This window comes from Microplitis demolitor, chromosome 10 (assembly GCF_026212275.2).
Source record: "Microplitis demolitor isolate Queensland-Clemson2020A chromosome 10, iyMicDemo2.1a, whole genome shotgun sequence".
In the NCBI taxonomy this organism is placed as follows: Eukaryota; Metazoa; Arthropoda; class Insecta; order Hymenoptera; family Braconidae; genus Microplitis; species Microplitis demolitor.
The window spans coordinates 3,507,883-3,526,420 of NC_068554.1; the positions used below are offsets into that span (position 1 = coordinate 3,507,883).

Consider the following 18,538-nt stretch of genomic DNA (forward strand, 5'->3'; position numbering starts at 1 on the left):
TTGCAAAAGCTGAAGTTGTCGATAACTTGTCGTCAAGTTGGTCGGAAACTAATGAATGACCAACTTTTTCTCGATCAACTCGTGTTATCAGGGCCATTATAGCTTAAGACTTGATTACCTACTTAGTCAGTTACCTATCGAGATTTACTTTACCGACGGTTGAGTTTGTGTTCGACGTGATGTGAATTGTCTCTTTTTTGAAAAATTTAGCTTAGATATACTTTTACAGAGTTTGTTATTCATACTATTTGTTTTTTTCATGTTGGTAACTGGATTTTTGTTCAATTATCACATTTTACGATTAAAGTATAAGTGTCATATCAATTTAGAGTTTTTCTTTGATTTGTACTTCATTTAGTGTAATATATAAGCTGTGGAATGTATATATTTTGATATTGACCAATTTTGCTTTTAAATTTTCTTGCGTTTGTTGCGTTGGCTACATTTTCGTTCGGATCTCTCTTGGGCACCCCGCCCTGCACGCGCCCACAAAATAGTACAGACCTGATGTTTACATCTGTCAAAATAAAAAGTTACTAAACGGCAAATATAATGCTGAATTTTATTAAAGAAACTACGCTCAACTGGGTATTTATAATTACTGTAAGTAATTTTTTTAATATTCTATGTGTCTTTAAAATTACTTGTACGTTGGCCTTTTTTAGATAAATATTAAAATTATTTTTTAATTACTCATATAAAATAAATATGATATTGACAGTTCAAGGTCAATGAAAATATTATTTTCCAATCTCAGGTTTTAAATTTTTCTTAAACTAACTAATGATTTTAAAAAATAATTTTAATTTAATTATAAACTTTTTCAGCTCAAGTACTTTTTAGTGCGGCTGCCAGCTACCAGGTAGCGCCACATTTTTTGGAAAAAACTTGGGGGCACCCTTGGAGAATGGCCTTAAATAAAACAAAAGTTTATCAAGTCTAATTTATCGCAACTAATAATAAAAGTTACCATGCACATGATACTGATTAATGACGACAGTTGAAGGTCAAAAAAAGAAAACAATGACATTTAAATTTTAGTTTATAACTTTTAAAATAATTATTTATTTACGAGATTTCCCGCCAAGTTCGTCTTGAATTTCTTGCAGTGATTTTCCTTTTGTTTCGGGCATCACAAATACAGTAAACAAGACACTTAGAATGCAACAAAAACTGAAGAACATAAAGGCAGGGTATTGGCCAAACGACGTTGCAATATTTATAAAATATTTACTAATAACAAATGCTAAAAAACAACTAAGGAATACAGTTATTGCTGTTGACCTGGACTTTACTTCCGGTGCGAAAATTTCCCCCATAATTGTCCAAGGAAGAGGACCTAATCCAACGCTATAGGTCGCCATATACATAATCAGCGAAGATATTGGCAGCCAACCAACACCGCTGACATCACATCTAATTGCATCCTTGAGGTAAAAGAAGATTCCAAGTGCTCCCTAAAAAAAAACGTTTCATTTCTTCAAAGTGTAATGACGGAATTGAATAAATTGAACTGTTGACTTACGAGACTTAAGCTTGTGCCTATGCCGGAAATGATCAGCAGTATATTACGCCCAAGTCGGTCAACAACCAGTGGATTAGCACAGGTACTGATCAGCTTGACCAGTCCTACAATAATGGTTTCAAGTGCTGAGCTGATGCCGCTGTCTCCTGCACTTGCAAGTATAAGTTCTGAGTAAAGAAGAACGACAATGATGCCACTCATCTGTTGAAAAGACACCAGTAAGCATGTTATAACCAGAGCTTTAAAGTTTGCCTTGACCTTAAACAAGTCCATGATCGTCGCTTTCTGATAATAAGATTTTTGAACATATGCCTAGTGGAATATACAATAAATATATATGATACTAATCATTGCTATTGAAACTGATAATATGAATTGATTTAAAACCTCGATTTCACTCGCTTCGCATCTAACAGCATCTTCACTCTTTCCGCGCAGCCTTGCCAGCACTTTGACGACTTCCTCTGTCTGACCTTTTGCTGCCAGGTAGTAAGGGGACTCTGGCATGGGTAAGAAGAGAACGAAGAAGACAATCGGCAAAACAGCACAAGCGATGCAGTAATTTGTGTAAGAAACGTACGGACCGATACAGTATGCCCATAATTGACCTAGGGTAACAGATACTTGAAAAAATGAACCAAGCATCCCGCGAATTGATGTCTCTGCAATTTCACCCGAGTACATAGGAATCACAGCGAATCCAATAGCAACGGCTACTCCTGAAATGAACCTTGCAATGTACAGGACTGGTATACTTTTTCCGATGCCTATCAGCATCCAAGTTAAGATTGACGGTATCACGCTAGCCAATAAAATTGTACGTCTTCCAAATCTGTAATTGACGATATCGATATTTAGTAAGACCCATTAATAAGGGGCCAATTTTAAAATACGTTCGCACTTAGGGGGGAGAATATATCATTTGTGATGCGATATTGATAGGGGGGCCGCAGAAAATGTGACAGCGTGACAAAGAGGGGAGAGGTCTAAAAAGGTAAAATTTATCGTGACGAATTTTATGAACGGGCTCTTAATTTTATTACCTTTCAGCAAAATATCCTGGAAAAAGACTTCCGATCATTGAACCCATCACATTCAATGATCCAATCCAAGATTCTTCTTCTGCGCTGATAGACCGACCCAGAGGATTTTCTTTATTCACAGGATCTTCTCCAAGCATCAGAAGAATTGGATTTGACCAGACAACCATCGCGCCACCAGCCATCACACATATGTTCGCTGAAATCCAAACCAAAGTATGACATGGTCGTATGATTTAATAAAATAACAACTTATCATCTCGCTGATAAATATCGTACTCTATCATGAAGTAATCGAGCTATTGAACTTAATTTTTTTTTGTTACGACGTAATAATTTTCTTTTTAAAAAAAATGGTGCTCAATTTAAATTATAAATAAAAAAATAATTACCAGCAATAGCTGCAATAAATTGTGGTGCCTTGGAGCCCTTTTCGACGTTAATTATCTTGACTTTATTGCTGTTTGCGAGAGAATTTTTTTTATCCCAAAAGCCTTGTTTGACAAAGTTACTCATTGTAGAATTATTGTTGTTCAAAGTAAAGAAGAAATCACGAATTAATACTCAAAAACTTTATGGATGCCATGGAATTAATTAGCGACGCGATACCACGGACGAAAAATAATTTAAATAAAACCTCTGACACACATTCAGTTACGATATGAATATCATTAATAAGTAATATCTGATAAATTACCTTTCGATTGCTCTGCCGAATTTTTACATTATCATTACACTTGATGACGCGGTTGTTTTGCTTTTAATCAGAATCGATCTATTGATTATCATCTTCAACAATTCAATAAAATATTAATTTATTAAAATTATTTAATAAGAAATTTTTTTTTTCTGTGTACATTTTGTACGACCTCTTGTCTTTAAGAAGCTTCTCAAAATTGAAAAAACCTAAAGGGCGCAGGACTTTAATGCCCTTTAAAAAATTAAAAAAAAATTTGAGCTTTATATTAAGCCTCCAAAACGATTTGTAAAAAAAAAAATTATTAACAATTGTAACTAATAAAAAAAGTTATCAAAATCGGGTTTTAATGACAGATTTGTTGTTTACAAATAAAATTGTAATGTAATTTTTTGATATTTAAATTTAAAGCTTTATTAAAAAATAATTGATAAAACAATAAATTATTAATGAGCTTTTCCTGCAAGTTCGTTTTGAATTTCTTGAAGTGATTTTCCTTTTGTTTCTGGTAAAATGAAAACAGTGAAAAAAACACTCAACATACTAAAACTTCCAAAAAACCAAAATGCGGTGTAATGACCATATGCTGTCGCAATACCAATAAAATATTTATTCATCATAACTGCGAAAAATAGACAAGTGAAGACGGTTATTGTTGACGCTTTAATCTTAATTTCTGGGGAAAAAATTTCCCCTATAATTGTCCAAGGAAGGGGACCCAATCCAACACTGTAGGTAATGATGTATAAAATCAACGAAGATAATGGCAGCCAACCAATGCCACTGACATCACTTTCTGCTGCATCCTTGAGATAAAAGAAGAGTCCGAGCGCTCCCTGAAAAAAAAAAACCAATCATCTTCATTGCTATGGAATTCAATTAATTGAGTGATCGACTTACAAGACTTAGAGCGGATCCTGTACCAGAGATGATCAAAAGTATCCTGCGTCCCAATCGTTCGACAAGTAGTGGATTGATACACGAACTCAATAACTGAACTACTCCCACGATGATGGCTTCCAGCGCTGAACTCATACCAGTTTTTCCAGCACTTGCAAATATGACTTCTAAGTAACCAACAACCACCGCGATGCCACTGATCTGTTGAAAAGATACTAAAGCACATGAAATAAATAGCGCTTTCAAGTTTGCCTTGACCTTAAACAAGTCCATGATTGTAGCTTTTTGATGACAATTTACCCGTACCGTTATCTAATGAAACATAAAATTTATTCATAAGATTATTAACATTGGAATTGAATGTATAAATTAGAACCTCGATTTCATCAGCTTCAATTTGAACGTCATCTTCACTCTTTCCTCGCAGATTTGCCAGCACTCTGACAACATCCTCATTGCGATTTTTTGCCGCCAAATAATATGGAGATTCAGGCATTATGTAGAAGGAAATAAAAAATGCGATCGGCAGTGCAGCACAAGCGATACATAAACTTATATACGAAACGTACGGACCAATACAAAATGCCCATAGTTCACCAAGAGTAATAGATACTTGAAATAGTGCGCCGAGTATCCCTCGGATTGATGGGTCAGCAATTTCGCCACAGTAGATCGAAATTACAGCGAATGCGACTGAAATTGCAAGACCTAAAATAAATCTCCCTGCATACAGAACTTCTATACTTCTTGCTGCACCAACCAATGACCAGCCTATAAGATATGGTACAACGCTGGATAACAGAGTTGCGCGTCTCCCCCATCTGCAATAAACGTTATGTTACTTATCATCTCCGGATATGACGATAGAGTTAATGCGTCGATGATTCATATTTACTTTCCAGCCAGATATCCTGGCAATAAACAACCAGCCAATACACCCATTGACGCCAGTGATTCAACCCAAGATGCTTCTTCTGCGCTGATAGGTCGTCCTAGGGGATTTTCTTCATTTACTGGATCTTCTCTGAGTATCAACAGAGTTGGACTAGACCAAACCAAGACTGCGCCACCTGACATTGTGCAAATATTTGCTGGAATCATAAAAATTTATTATCAATGTATACATTAAATATTCAACGGGCACCATTGGTGTGACCGTCTGAAAAAAGTGATTTTTGGGAATTTTTTTAAAGAAAACTACTGTATTGAATATTTTAATGTTTTAAAGACATATTTGTGGGTATATAATAAATACATGATTAAATTTTTGGACAAAAAATTGAAAATTCAGCGAAATTCGCAATCTCCCGCTTCAAAAAAAAGTCCCCACTGCTGCAGTGACAGAGACCTTTGCAGTGGATGAAAAAAAAAACCAAAAGTTTTTTAAACTAGAAGGAATTGTCCGTAATATAAACGCCGATCGAAAAAAACTTTAAATTTAACAAAATGACGGAGTTTTTAAAAAAGTTTTAAATTTCGCGCGAAAATTTGATGATTTTTGGTTTGGCAAAATTACATTTTCTATTCGATCGGAAAACTCCAGGTTCGTGGTATGGAGAAACATTTAAAAGAAGCTGCAAAAAGAATCAAATCGAGCGGATGATTTGTCTTCGAGTTATAACTGCAGCAATTTTTAAAAATTAGTTTTGAGAACCAATTAGCGACTGCTTTTCAGATGGCTGTAACTCAAAAACTATCTAAGATAGGCATCTAAAATTGTAGTATGTTATATTTTAAGGTATAAAATTTCAAACGCGGTGCCTCTTAATATTTTTACAGTTCCTGAGTAGCAAATTTTGTATTTGTTAATTGACTACAGAATTTGATGAAAGTGAAACTACAAATAAATCTTACCGTAGGATTATTATTCTTTAATATGTTTATTATGTAACGCAATTTTTACTATCGTATATTTTTATGCGTGTTATATAAAGTATCATTTTTTTTTTTCACAATAAAAATTTAAAAAAAGATTATGTTATACAACAATTTAATTATAAAAATCTATCAAGGGTTGATAGTAACAGTAAATTACCTGCAATGGCCGCAGCAAATTGTAGTCGTTTTGAACCTCCACTGTTTTTCATTATGCTGACGTTAACTAGCACTAATTAATGTTTTACCGTAACAATAAGCTGGAACTGAGCATCAAAGTATTTAAAGAAAAAAATGATTATTATTTGACTTACTTTTAAAAAGCGTAAAACTCTAATATTTGAAACAAAAATGCGACTATTATAGCGATTTTAACTTGATAATTTTACAGTAATAAATTTTTTAATCTTAATTAATAGATAAGATATTTTTAGCAACGAGGTATAATATAAAAAAAATAAGACACTTAACAAATACGTCGGGTACATTTTTCTACTGGTTTTTATTATTAACAATACATCAACGGACACACTACTTTTGTTATTGCTTATGATCAAAATCGATTTAATAATTACTTAGTATTAGATGCTTTATTTTATATGGATTTATTAGCAAACGGAATCATAAACACCTGGGACAAAAAAAATATCTTAAATTTGATTTTTTAACTTCCCGCTAAGAAAATTGCAAATTTTCAAAAACTCTAGAACATGATGTAGTGAATTAAAAATAAAAATATGATAATCTATTTCAGAAGTTTAAAATTTTTTTTTTTTAAATAATTAACTGTGACAATTTATTATTTTCTAGCTTTTCCGGCAAGTTCCTTTTGAATTTCTTGGAGCGATTTTCCTTTTGTTTCTGGTAAAATGAAAACCGTAAAGAGAACACTTAGAATACAAAAAACTCCAAAAAACCAAAAGGCAGTGAATTGACCAAATGATACTGCAATACTTATAAAATATTTACTGACAACAAATGCCAAAAAACAAAAAATAAATACAGTTATTCCTGAGGCTTTGGTTTTTATTTCTGGGGAAAACATTTCCCCCATAATTGTCCAGGGAAGAGGACCCAATCCAACACTATACGTTGACATATAGATAATCATTGAAGTTAATGGTAACCAACCAATACCACTGACATCACTTTTTGTTGCATCTTTCAGATAAAAGAAGAGTCCAAGCGCTCCCTAAAGAATACAGTCACATCTTCATTGTTATGGAATTTAATTAATTGAGTGATTAACTTACAAGACTTAGAGCGGAGCCTGTACCAGAGATGATCAAAAGTATCCTGCGTCCCAATCGGTCGACAACCAGCGGATTGACACACGAACCAAATAACTGAACTAGTCCTACAATAATAGTTTCAACCGATGAGCTGATACCAACGTTCCCAGCACTTGCAAATATAAGTTCTGAGTAAAGAAGAACGACAATGATGCCACTCATCTGTTGAAAAGTTACTAATGCACATGTAATAAATAACGCTTTTACATTAGCCTTTACTTTAAACAAGTCCATGATTGTCGCTGTTCTATTTAAATTTTCTCGAACGGCTGCCTGATGAAACATACAATGGATTCGTAAGATTATCAACATTTAAATTGATAGTATAAATTTGTTTGAAACCTCTATTTCATTTGCTTCGTATCTAACAGCATCTTCACTCTTCCCACGCAGCCTTGCCAGCACTTTGATGACTTCCTCTGTCCGACCTTTTGCTGCCAGGTAGTGCGGAGACTCTGGCATGGGTAAGAAGAGAACGAAGAACGCTATCGGCAAAACAGCACAAGCGATCCAGTAATGGGTATAAGAAACGTACGGACCAATACAGTACGCCCATAATTGACCAAGAGTGGTAAATATTTGAAACAACGAACCAAGTATCCCTCGAATTGATGTCTCAGCAATTTCGCCGCAGTACATTGGCAATATTGCGAATGCAACAGCAATACCTAGACCTGACATAAATCTTGCTACATACAAGGCTTCGATACTTTTACCTGTGGCAAGGATTATCCAACCGAGAAGATATGGTACGACGCTAGATAACAGAGCTGCTCGTCTTCCCCACCTGAAATCACCGCTATGTATATTTATCATCTCCAAATAAGTCAGAAGTACCATTTTTAGCAACCGCTTCATTGTCGGGCATTTAAAACTTTATTTTAGTTAATGAAAGTATAAAATAAAATTTATATCGACGTTCTAATTAGCAAATTGTTTAACTAATTATTTTTCGTTGGTGATTCTGTGCAATTTTCAGATACTAATACTCAGAGAAAATATCATTTGAGTAATCTTGACAAAAATACTATACACATAATAGATATGGAATCGATTTTTAGATGAAAATAAATTTTTAACTTCTTTTTGTTCGCATAAATGGAGGATTTTTTGGAATTGAGTTGGACACTTTGCTAATTAGAATGTCGACATTGTAAAAATGTCGCGAATTCAGTAAGACGTCTTTAAAAAGAGTTCTCAAAGCGTTCATTTTTCTGACTTCGAAAATAAGACTTGAATATGAATTTACCATGACATCTTTGAGGAACTCCTCATTTTGACTTCATAAAGAAGTTCAAAGAAGAATAGATTTAGATGTTACAAAACTGACGTCTTATTTATAGAATCTGCAAGAACTCTTAATTAAGAGTTCTTAAAAATGACATCTTTAAGAAGTCATAATAAGACTTCTTGAGGACGTCTTCAAAAAGACGTCGTAAAGCAGCCATTCCGACTTGAATACTGTCTGGAAACACGACCAGTAAATGAACATCATTTAATTTTTTCTGACATCATTTCGACTTTAATCACAATTGCAACAAAAAATACTTCATTGCCGTTCAACTGACGAAATCTATTTGACTTATAATTTTTTTGGATCCTTCTATATTAGAATATTCAAAAACCCGAGCGTTCATTCACTGGTTAAGCTATCATTCACTGATTAATATTTTGATATATCGTACTTACTTTTCAGCCAAATATCCTGGAAATAAACAAATAATTAATATACCCACTGTCACCATTGATCCGATCCAAGAGGATTCTTCCTCACTAATAGGCCGACCCAGTGGGTTTTCTTCATTTACCGGATCTTCTTTGAGCATCAACAGAATCGGGTTCGACCAAGCCATTGCTGCGCTTCCCGCCATTATACAAATATTTGCTGAAACCATGTACATTTTTATCATCAATCGATATAGTATTCAATGCTCAATAATTTTAAGCTCATGACAAGTAAAATTTATTTCTAATAATGCTAATAATTAATTGTACAATTAAATGGAAGTTTAACTGCAATAATTTCTGCGTCCTACTGTCATTTTAATTTAAAAAAAAAATTCAATTTTCATAGCGGGAAGTTGAAAAATAATTTGCTAAATTAATAACCAGATCCCCACTACTCTCAAATGTCTTCATTATGCAATATAATTATTTATCTTTGTTTTTTTCATCGCATTCGTGTCAAAGTTTCAGTATTTTTTTTTCTTCTACAATAAAAATAAAAAATAAGTGTTTAAAGCAGGAAAACATTAAACGCAACAATATAATTATAAATATATACAAGATGTTTTATAATAACGATAAATTACCAGCAATACCAGCAGCAAATTGTAGTAATTTTGAGCCTTTATTGCCCTTCATTGTATTGACGTTGGATCTCGTTCTTTCGTTAAATATTTCACCGTTATATTAAACTATACACTACGTTAATAAACGAAAAACAATAAATTAAAGTAAGTAATTAATGTAAAAATAACTAGAATCTACTAGAACAATTAATATTCTAAGTTGTCAACCTTTAATTGCTAGCAGATGAAGGCTACTGCAATTTAATAATTTTACAATCATCATTTGCCTTCTTGACGAATAGATAATAATCTTTTACAACGAGTTATTACATATGAAGAAAAAAGTCCAATTGAAACGTCGGAAACATTTGTCATTAAAATAAGTTCTGTCTGATAAACTTTTAACACTCTACTGGTTTTTATTATTATTCATCTGAGCATACATATGATAATATTTATATTTTATAATACTCATAATTGAAATCGATTAATTGGTTATCCTTTTTGATAATCTAGTGAAATAAAAAAATGCAGGGATAATTTAATTATTTTATATAATTATTTGTTTAACATTAAATATTAAATTATACTTATTTTTAATACTTTATCGTGTAAATCGTTCAAATAGATAAAATATAGAATTTATTATTTCAAATGAGGCACAAGGTTAGAAATCACAGTTATTTTTTAAAAACGGCAAATACTTTCGAATCATTGTATATTTTTACCAAAAAAATTATGCTATTCAAGATTTCATTCAAATAATTTTCTCAATAGAAGAAATCCAAATTTATTAAGGTTGATTTATTAAGTTGTCGGGTGACGGACATAGTGTCAGAAGGTTATAAAATTTTTTTATACTTATTAAGGGTATTAAAATACAATTACCATTAAAATTTGAAATCGAATGACCATCTCTAATTCGAGATATTTATAATCAAAGTTTGAATAATTAACATTGCGAGCAATGAGGAGTATACGTTTTGAGTCGCGTTCTTGATTCTAATAAAAAGTCTAACAGTCAGAAATTTTTGAAAAACTAACATAAAATTAATGAATTTATCCTGAATTGAAAAAAAGAAAAAAAGGATTCACCATCTCATTGTGGAGATATAGTAATTCCAAGTTTAACAATAAATAAAAAATATACTTATGGATGCAATCGACAGAAAGAATCTGACAACGTTGCACGCGAGTATGCATTGGCTATTTGAGCGGTAAATTTAAACAGATACTCAGTAGACTATACAGCAACTGGTGAAGCATATGCGATGTTGTCGAATTATAATTTAAGAAAATGTTCAACAGTATTTGTGTATAAGTATATATGAGTAGTGTTAGGTAATGTCTCATTTTAATTACAACCTAATCTACTCTTACCACGCATATGGCTCATAACTTTTTGACAATATTGTAGCAGGACAACTACCTTAAAAGATATTTTGATTTTATTTTTTTTTTTTTTTTGCAGTACTGTAAATAAATTCTGTTTTTCTTTTCTCAAAAAAATGATTCTTCGCGATAAATATAAAATTAATAACGCAATAATTTATATCTATTTATTACTCGAAAAAATATTGTTTTCGAAAGAGTTTTTTTTCTCAGTACAGAAAGAAGTAAACTTTAAAAATTAGTTTGATATAACCCAGAACCTGGGTGTCAGTATAGGGAATTTTAACATTCCCAGCTCTAAATTTTATAAAACGTGTCAAAAAATTTTTTAAATTAAAATATTAATTTTTCTGGCATCGACAATAAATTTTAATACTTATGTTTCGCTGTAAAAAAAAATCGGGGTAAGTTAAAGTGGTGTAGGTTTTAAAATTTTCGGTGTTAAATTTCAACACCGAAAGCGGTATTAAAATAACACTGCATCGGTGTATATATTCTTTACCGGTTTAAAAATATTTTACTCGATCACTACTATTAATTAATTAAACTATTGGTGATTGAAATGGTGGCCGTAAAATTGTGTAATTTTTAAATAAATTACGTATAACAAATAATTATTTAAATAAGTACATAACAAAATTTAAATTTCCTCTTGATGATATTCATCAAACTCATAATTTTTTATGCATAATACATTTTTTTTCTAATTTCTATACGTAGAATTTTTTTTCAAACCGATATTTTAACACCGCCTACACCAGTATTATTTAACTTTAACAATGCGCAGTGCTAAATTGAGTCCATTTTTAACAACGCTTTTTTTGCAGTGTATAATTATTCATGTTTCAACTTTAAGTGAGTTTCTCATTATAGATAGTTCTTTTTTTTCGTGTCCAATTATTTATTTAAATAAAATTAATTATTTATGCCTACATCCACTGAGTTCATTTTGAATTTCTTGAAGTGATTTTCCTTTTGTTTCTGGTAAAATAAAAACAGTAAAGAGAACACTTAGTATACAAAAAACTCCAAATAACCAGAAGGCTGTGTATTGACCAAATGCCAACGCGATGTTACTGAAATATTTAGTTATCAAAAAGGCCAAAAACCAACAAGCGAAAACTACTATTCCAGATGCTTTTGATTTAACTTCCGTGCTAAACATCTCTCCCATAACTGCCCAAGGAAGCGGACCCCAGCCAATACTGTAAGTCGCTATGAAAATTATCAATGAAGCTATCGGTAACCAGCCGATATTACTAACATCACTTTTCGCAGAATCTTTGAGGAAAAAGAAGAGTCCAAGAACTCCCTAAAAATTTTAAATTTCATCAAAACCATATTAATTTAATCAAATAAAAATTAATTTAAATTAAACCTACAAGACTTAGAGCGGTGCCTATACCAGAGATTATCAAAAGTATCCTCCGTCCCAGTCGGTCGACAACCAGAGGCGTGACACAGGAAGCAATCAGCTGTACTATTCCGACAATAATTGTTTCGATGGATGAGCTGATACCAGAATTTCCAGCGCTCGCAAAAATATTCTCCGAGTAAAAAAGAACTACATTAATCCCAGTCATTTGTTGAAAAATAACAAGCAAACACGTGAAAATAAGTGCTTTGAAATTGGCTTTGACCGTGAACAAGTCCGTTATTGCCGCTTCTTTATTATAAGCTTCCTGGACGGTCGCCTAATTAAAATTCAAACAATTTACTGTAGTATACAAAGTAATTAAAAAAAAATTATCATTTATTTTACTTACCTCTATTTCATCAGCCTCAATTCGTACTGCATCTTTACTTTTTCCCCGTAATCTTGCCAGCACACTGATAACTTCCTCCTTCCGACCTTTCGCAGCCAGATAATAAGGGGACTCTGGCATAGTGAAGAAGAAAACAAAGAAAGCAATCGGCAATGCACCACAAGTGATCCAAAATGTAGTATACGAGACATAAGGACCGATACTGTACGCCCATAGTAGACCTATGGTGATAAATAATTGCAAAAAAGACCCAAGTATCCCTCGAATCGAAGTCTCTGCGATCTCGCCGCAGTACATCGGTAAAACAGTAAAAGAAATAGACAACGAAACTCCAAAAATAAACCTCGCGACGTAAAAAATTTCAACAGTTTCTCCCGTGGCGATGAGAATCCAGCCTAGGATCGAAGGAATTATGCTAGACAATAACGTCGTCCGTCTTCCCCATCTGTAATTATCAGTAAATTTAAACAATTTTCTTCATATAGGAGTGATTTTTTTCAAAAAATCCGAGACTCCGAATAACAGAGTGAATTTGGATTTAAATTATTAATAAGAAATAAATTCTTTACATTTCAGCTAAATAACCAGCAAAAAAACATCCGATCAATGCACCCACTGGAGTAAGTGATCCAATCCATGAAGCCTCTTCTTCACTGATGGCTCGACCCAAAGGATTTTCTTCATTCGGCGGGTTTTCTTTCAGCATCAACAGAATCGGACTTGTCCATCCCAGCATTGCGCCTCCAGCCACCACGGCGATGTTTGCTATCGGGATTACATACATACATATACATCATATATATTAAAATATAATAAAATCGCGGTGTTAAATAATTTTCAAATTCAAAATAAACAAATCTGCTGTTCAATAATCGAGCTTTGAATCCACGTTTTGTTTATTTTATCGCTTCACTACGCGGTAAAAAAAACATCAAGTGACTCCGCTATCAACACTGTAATTACTCGCAGTACAATTGTTAATTATTTATCGCTTTACTTTATGTTTTTTACTTGTCTACTTTACTAGTTTCAGTAACTTTTTTTCGTAGTCGTTTGGTTTAAAGACGAGTGATAAAAAGTAATCACAAGTGGGTGGGTATAAATGATCAGTATTTGATTAACAAAATGATAAACTTTGAAACAGTTGCACAAACAATATTGTAATGCAAACGTCACAGTTAATGATATTAAATTCGATTACTTATCAATTTGAAAATTATTTTCGTAGCATATAAACACTAGACACTTGAAACAAGTAATGATTTATTTCCGTTGTACGTTTCAATAGAATTATTATCATAATTGAATAAACTTCCTCGTTAGTTTTTATTACCCGTATCGTTTTATCGTCACTCATATTTGTAATTGAAAATACTTTTGCGGAATTACTTTTTTAAATTAAAAAATAAAAGAAAATTAATGAAAGTGATGAAAAAAATTACTGTTAATGTTTTAGTAATTACCAGCAGTGGCAGCAATAAATTGAAGTAATTTAGAGCCTTTTTCGTGGCTCATGGTGTTTAATTTTTTGTGACTGTTGATTGACTCTTTATCAGTTTTAAGTTTATCGTAAAAATCAGTGGTTGCAGAATAATTGTTTGGATTAGTATCGAGGGTAGTATGAAAGTCTAAACGTGACACAGGAAAACTCGTAGCCACTGCTTCGTATTGATACTCTTTATATCGCCCCTCTATCATTAACGAATCCTCCGTAGTGGTCATAGTGGGGGTCGGTGATCTACAACTTTTACGTTCTTGTAATCTCTGATTGATATTTTTATACTTTTTCTATTGAATAATAAATACTATTATTTAATTTAATAAACTATCACTCAATTACACTAAAAAAAAATCGGGAGTGATTATCACTCCAATTCGGAGTTTTAATATTAAAATAAACTCCCTGTAGAAGGGAATCGTCCACTTTGGATTTAATCCACGTTCACTCCGAAAATTTTTTCAGTGCACTATTTAATTTTAAATTAATAACGTAAATTAATTACGATGAGTTTCAGATGAAGAAGAATTTATAATTAACCACCGGGAACATCTGCGTTGGAATAAATTTTACAGACAAACCTATCACCTGGTTAGTGTAATTACAGTTCCGTCAGTTTTTAATTGTTATTAAAAAATAATAATATTTTAAATAACAATTATAAGGAGTTTAGTTTTGAAAAGCTGTGACGTAATGCCAGAAACGACAACTGGATTGAATATGAATCTTCAATGGGCTATTCTGATGCCATTTGATAATAATTAACAATTATGCTATTTCGCTTGATAACACTCCGTTTTTATCTCTTTTAATCGACATCAATTTACAAGCTATTATCTTATACATTTCGAATATTCTGAGAGTAGTCTACTTTTTAAATATTTTTTATTCAATATTCTTATTTATTGTACATAGAATATATATATATTTTTTATAAAATTATATTGTCAATAATTAATAGTAAAAATGTATTGATAATAAATCAATCAAGAAGCAATTACATTTTTTTTTTTTTTATATAAATTCTAGTAGCTTATATATGTACTTATAGATGATCGTGATTTTATTTGATTTTAATTTTTAAAATAAAATTATCAATTGATAAAGAATTTATTGATAATTAATCTCAAGTTCGTAAATTTTTTTTAGTCTTAGTACGAAAATTTCCTAGATTTAATCGGTAAAAAATGCATTGAAGTAGTCGCTTATTCCTTATCAAATATAATATCTATTGCTATCATTATTGTGATTGATGATACTCACGTAAAATTAATAAATGATAATGTGTGATATGAATAAAATGTATAAATATAAAAATAATGGACTAGAATAAAAAAAAGTTTAAGAACGTCTTTGTCTCTCGGTATTTCCATTCAATTCATTTTGAATTTCTTGTAATGTTTTTCCTTTGGTTTCAAGAACAAATAAATATTCAAAGACCGTAGCACCCGCCATTATGCCGGCGAAAACCCAAAAAGTTGCAGCAGCGCCTATTCCTTCTTTCATCGATGGAAATGTTTTAGTGACTAAAAATACTAAGAACCAATTCAACATTACAGCCAATCCTGAAGCCATAGCTTTTGTTTCTGTTGTAAATAATTCTCCCATAATCATCCAAGGAATCGGTCCCAGTCTGTCAAAAAATTTTAATTAATTGATGTTAATTAAATTTAAATTTAAATTGTTTAAGTAAAGATGAGTGAGAACATAGATGACAATTTTTTTAATTTTTAAATTAATAAATAAAATGTATATAGAAAACAAATTTTTAAATTTGTATCCTTTAAAATGAATAGTAATCGTAAAAAAAAACTCGAAAAAAATAGTCCCTGAAAAGTAGACCCTGAAAAAATAGATTCGGAAAATCTATTTTTCAAAAAATAGAACTTCATCAAATTCGAAAATTTAAAAAATTGGTTGTATAGGAAAAGGTGACAATTTAAATTTGCAAATTATTTTATTTTTGGCGGTTTTTTGGGCTCGAAATTCATTAAAAAAGTTAATTTTTAAGTCAATTTTACCTAAAAACTTCAAAAATAAGAAATAATGAGAAATCTATTTCCATTTCGGCTACCAAATGGCCTTTTTTTAAATTTAATTTAATAATTTATTTATTTAAAATTTATAAATTGTCTTTTATCTGCTGCACTGTAAAAAAAAGGGAGTTAATTCGGGAGTGATTATGGATTTTATTTAAATCCGAATTAACTCCAGCACTCGGAGTTTTACAAAAAAATCACTCGGCATGCGGAGTAAATGGGGAGTTTGTTTTTACCGCGAAGTGAACTGGATTTTATTTAAAATCCGCATTCACTCCAATTTGGAGTTTTGATATAAAAAAAACTCCGGAGTAAATTCTACTCCAAAGATTTAAAAAATACAGTCATTACTCCGAATTTGATCCACGTTCACTCTGAAAATTTTTACAGTGTACGCTCACACTCATGTAGTAAAAGTTAATAACTTATAATTACCCGACAGAAAATGCAATCATGAAGAGAGTCAAAGACACCAAAGGTAACCAGCCAAGATTAGAAACATCTTTGCCGCTATCTTTCAGATTAAAATACAATCCAAGAGCAACAAGACTAATGGACATGAAAGACGAAGAAAATATTAAAAGAGGTTTTCTTCCCGCTCGATCAACAATGAGAGCTGCGACGCCAGCCATCACCGCCTAATTAATATACAAATAAATTTAAATAAATAATTTAAATAAAAAAGTTTTTAAATAAATTACTTGGACTAGAGCGACAATGATAGCAGCGACATCAGAGTTCAAACTGCTGCCGGCAGCTTTGAAAATTGTGACTGTATAAAAAATGACAGCATTTACTCCAGATAGCTGTTGAAATGCCATAGTGCCAAAGGAAGCTAAGACAGCTTTTCTAGCACCGGAAGTCTTAATTAAATCAAACACGGAACTTTTTCTGGCGGCGTTTTCTTCAACTTCTTTCTGCATATCAGTTATTTCTTGACTGGTATCATAGCCGTCGCCTCTGAATACTCCGAGGGCTATTGAAGCTTCAGGTTTTCTTCCTTGTCCCTTAGACAATTATATTTATTATAAAATAAATATATCATTTTAGTATCTAATTAATTAGTTTTACAAAATTACCACAAGCCACATCGGCGATTCCGGCATCCAGAAGAAGGTCGCGATGAAAACAACTTCAACAAGCCCGCAAATAATTCCCAGGACAGTGTAAGAAACTGTCGAACCCAGTACAAAAGTTAAAACAATTCCAAAAGCAAGAAATAATTGAAACATTGCTCCAAGAGTACCGCGAGCTGATGGAGACGCTATTTCGGCGATGTAAGTTGGCACCAGGACACAAGACGCTCCGACAGAAATACCGCCGGTAAATCGAGCGGTATAGAGAATCCAAACATTTCTTGCAAAAGTTATCATCACCCAGGAAAGAAGAAACGGTCCCGCGAGAAGTAGGAGTGCTTTTTTACGACCAAGTTTGTCAGCTAGAGGTCCAGCAGGAAGTGCTCCAGCTATTGCACCAATAGCTAACAGAGAACTTACCCAAGAACCTTCATCCTCACTAACCGGAAACCACGAATCTTTTGCAGCGAGTTTAGGTAACACTGGCGAAGTCCATGCCAGCGAACTGCCAACGCCGATCGCTAAAATGCTAGCTGACAAAAAAGAAGCAAATAAAATTATTTATTTGATTTAAATAATTAAAGTATTTAATTACCTGAGCATGCTGCCAAATATTGCCATAATTTTTTGCTTTCTTGATTAGTAGGCGGAGATTCGATCATCATACCTGTCGTCTCCATTTCTCAGAGTCTGAGCAACTCTTTTACAAAAGTATATAAATAAAATTCAAATCTCCAGTTTCTCCAGACTTGTTTTTTTAATTTATATGATTGTTTATGTTATCATATATCGATTGATTGATTGGGTGATCAAAGAAGCAACAGAATTACCCGTATATCACGGACTTCAAATAAAGACTATCGATCTGCTATCATCGATCAAAGTTATCAGAACTGATGGCAGGAATTTTTAAAAAATTCTATACCAAGTCAACGTAATGCACACTCTTGCATCTGTGATAACTGTCAAGTGCTCTGGGTTTGTCATTCTAAAGCTAATTTGTACGGCCCTCAATCTCTTGAAAAATAGTAAATTGTAAAAATTATTAATGATATTGAGCAACGAGCCATTAGTTGGGCGTTTTATCTTCCTTATTTACAAAGTAAATCTGATAAAAAAATTTTAAGTTAATAACGTAGTGTACTTT

General features: G+C 32.2%; 4 protein-coding genes across 4 annotated transcripts; all 4 read right to left on the minus strand.

Moving 5' to 3' along the window:
* Positions 1-833: 833 nt before the first annotated feature.
* On the minus strand, positions 834-6,442 carry LOC103569916 (uncharacterized). The gene is made up of 10 exons (XM_053742456.1): positions 6,198-6,442; positions 5,058-5,253; positions 4,539-4,983; positions 4,163-4,474; positions 3,718-4,098; positions 3,472-3,496; positions 2,569-2,764; positions 1,913-2,381; positions 1,526-1,837; positions 834-1,457 (listed from the first exon to the last, which is right to left on the minus strand). The coding sequence occupies exons 1-10, from the start codon at positions 6,247-6,249 to the stop codon at positions 1,065-1,067; spliced, it is 2,781 nt and encodes a 926-aa protein (XP_053598431.1). The 5' UTR covers positions 6,250-6,442; the 3' UTR covers positions 834-1,064.
* LOC103570051 (uncharacterized) lies at positions 2,324-3,700 on the minus strand. The gene is made up of 2 exons (XM_014441976.2): positions 2,958-3,700; positions 2,324-2,764 (listed from the first exon to the last, which is right to left on the minus strand). The coding sequence occupies exons 1-2, from the start codon at positions 3,079-3,081 to the stop codon at positions 2,565-2,567; spliced, it is 324 nt and encodes a 107-aa protein (XP_014297462.1). The 5' UTR covers positions 3,082-3,700; the 3' UTR covers positions 2,324-2,564.
* A 78-nt stretch (positions 6,443-6,520) lies between the features above and the next one.
* Positions 6,521-15,130, minus strand: LOC103569915 (uncharacterized). The gene is made up of 10 exons (XM_014441975.2): positions 14,242-15,130; positions 13,348-13,543; positions 12,779-13,223; positions 12,395-12,706; positions 11,942-12,324; positions 9,642-9,742; positions 9,019-9,214; positions 7,672-8,116; positions 7,291-7,602; positions 6,521-7,229 (listed from the first exon to the last, which is right to left on the minus strand). Exons 1-10 carry the CDS (start codon positions 14,498-14,500, stop codon positions 6,837-6,839), a joined length of 3,042 nt encoding a protein of 1,013 aa, XP_014297461.2. The 5' UTR covers positions 14,501-15,130; the 3' UTR covers positions 6,521-6,836.
* Positions 15,131-15,617: 487 nt separating this feature from the next.
* On the minus strand, positions 15,618-18,071 carry LOC103570050 (facilitated trehalose transporter Tret1). The gene is made up of 5 exons (XM_008547651.2): positions 17,987-18,071; positions 17,395-17,924; positions 17,017-17,322; positions 16,751-16,953; positions 15,618-15,909 (listed from the first exon to the last, which is right to left on the minus strand). The coding sequence occupies exons 1-5, from the start codon at positions 18,069-18,071 to the stop codon at positions 15,618-15,620; spliced, it is 1,416 nt and encodes a 471-aa protein (XP_008545873.2).
* Between the last annotated feature and the right edge of the window lie 467 nt (positions 18,072-18,538).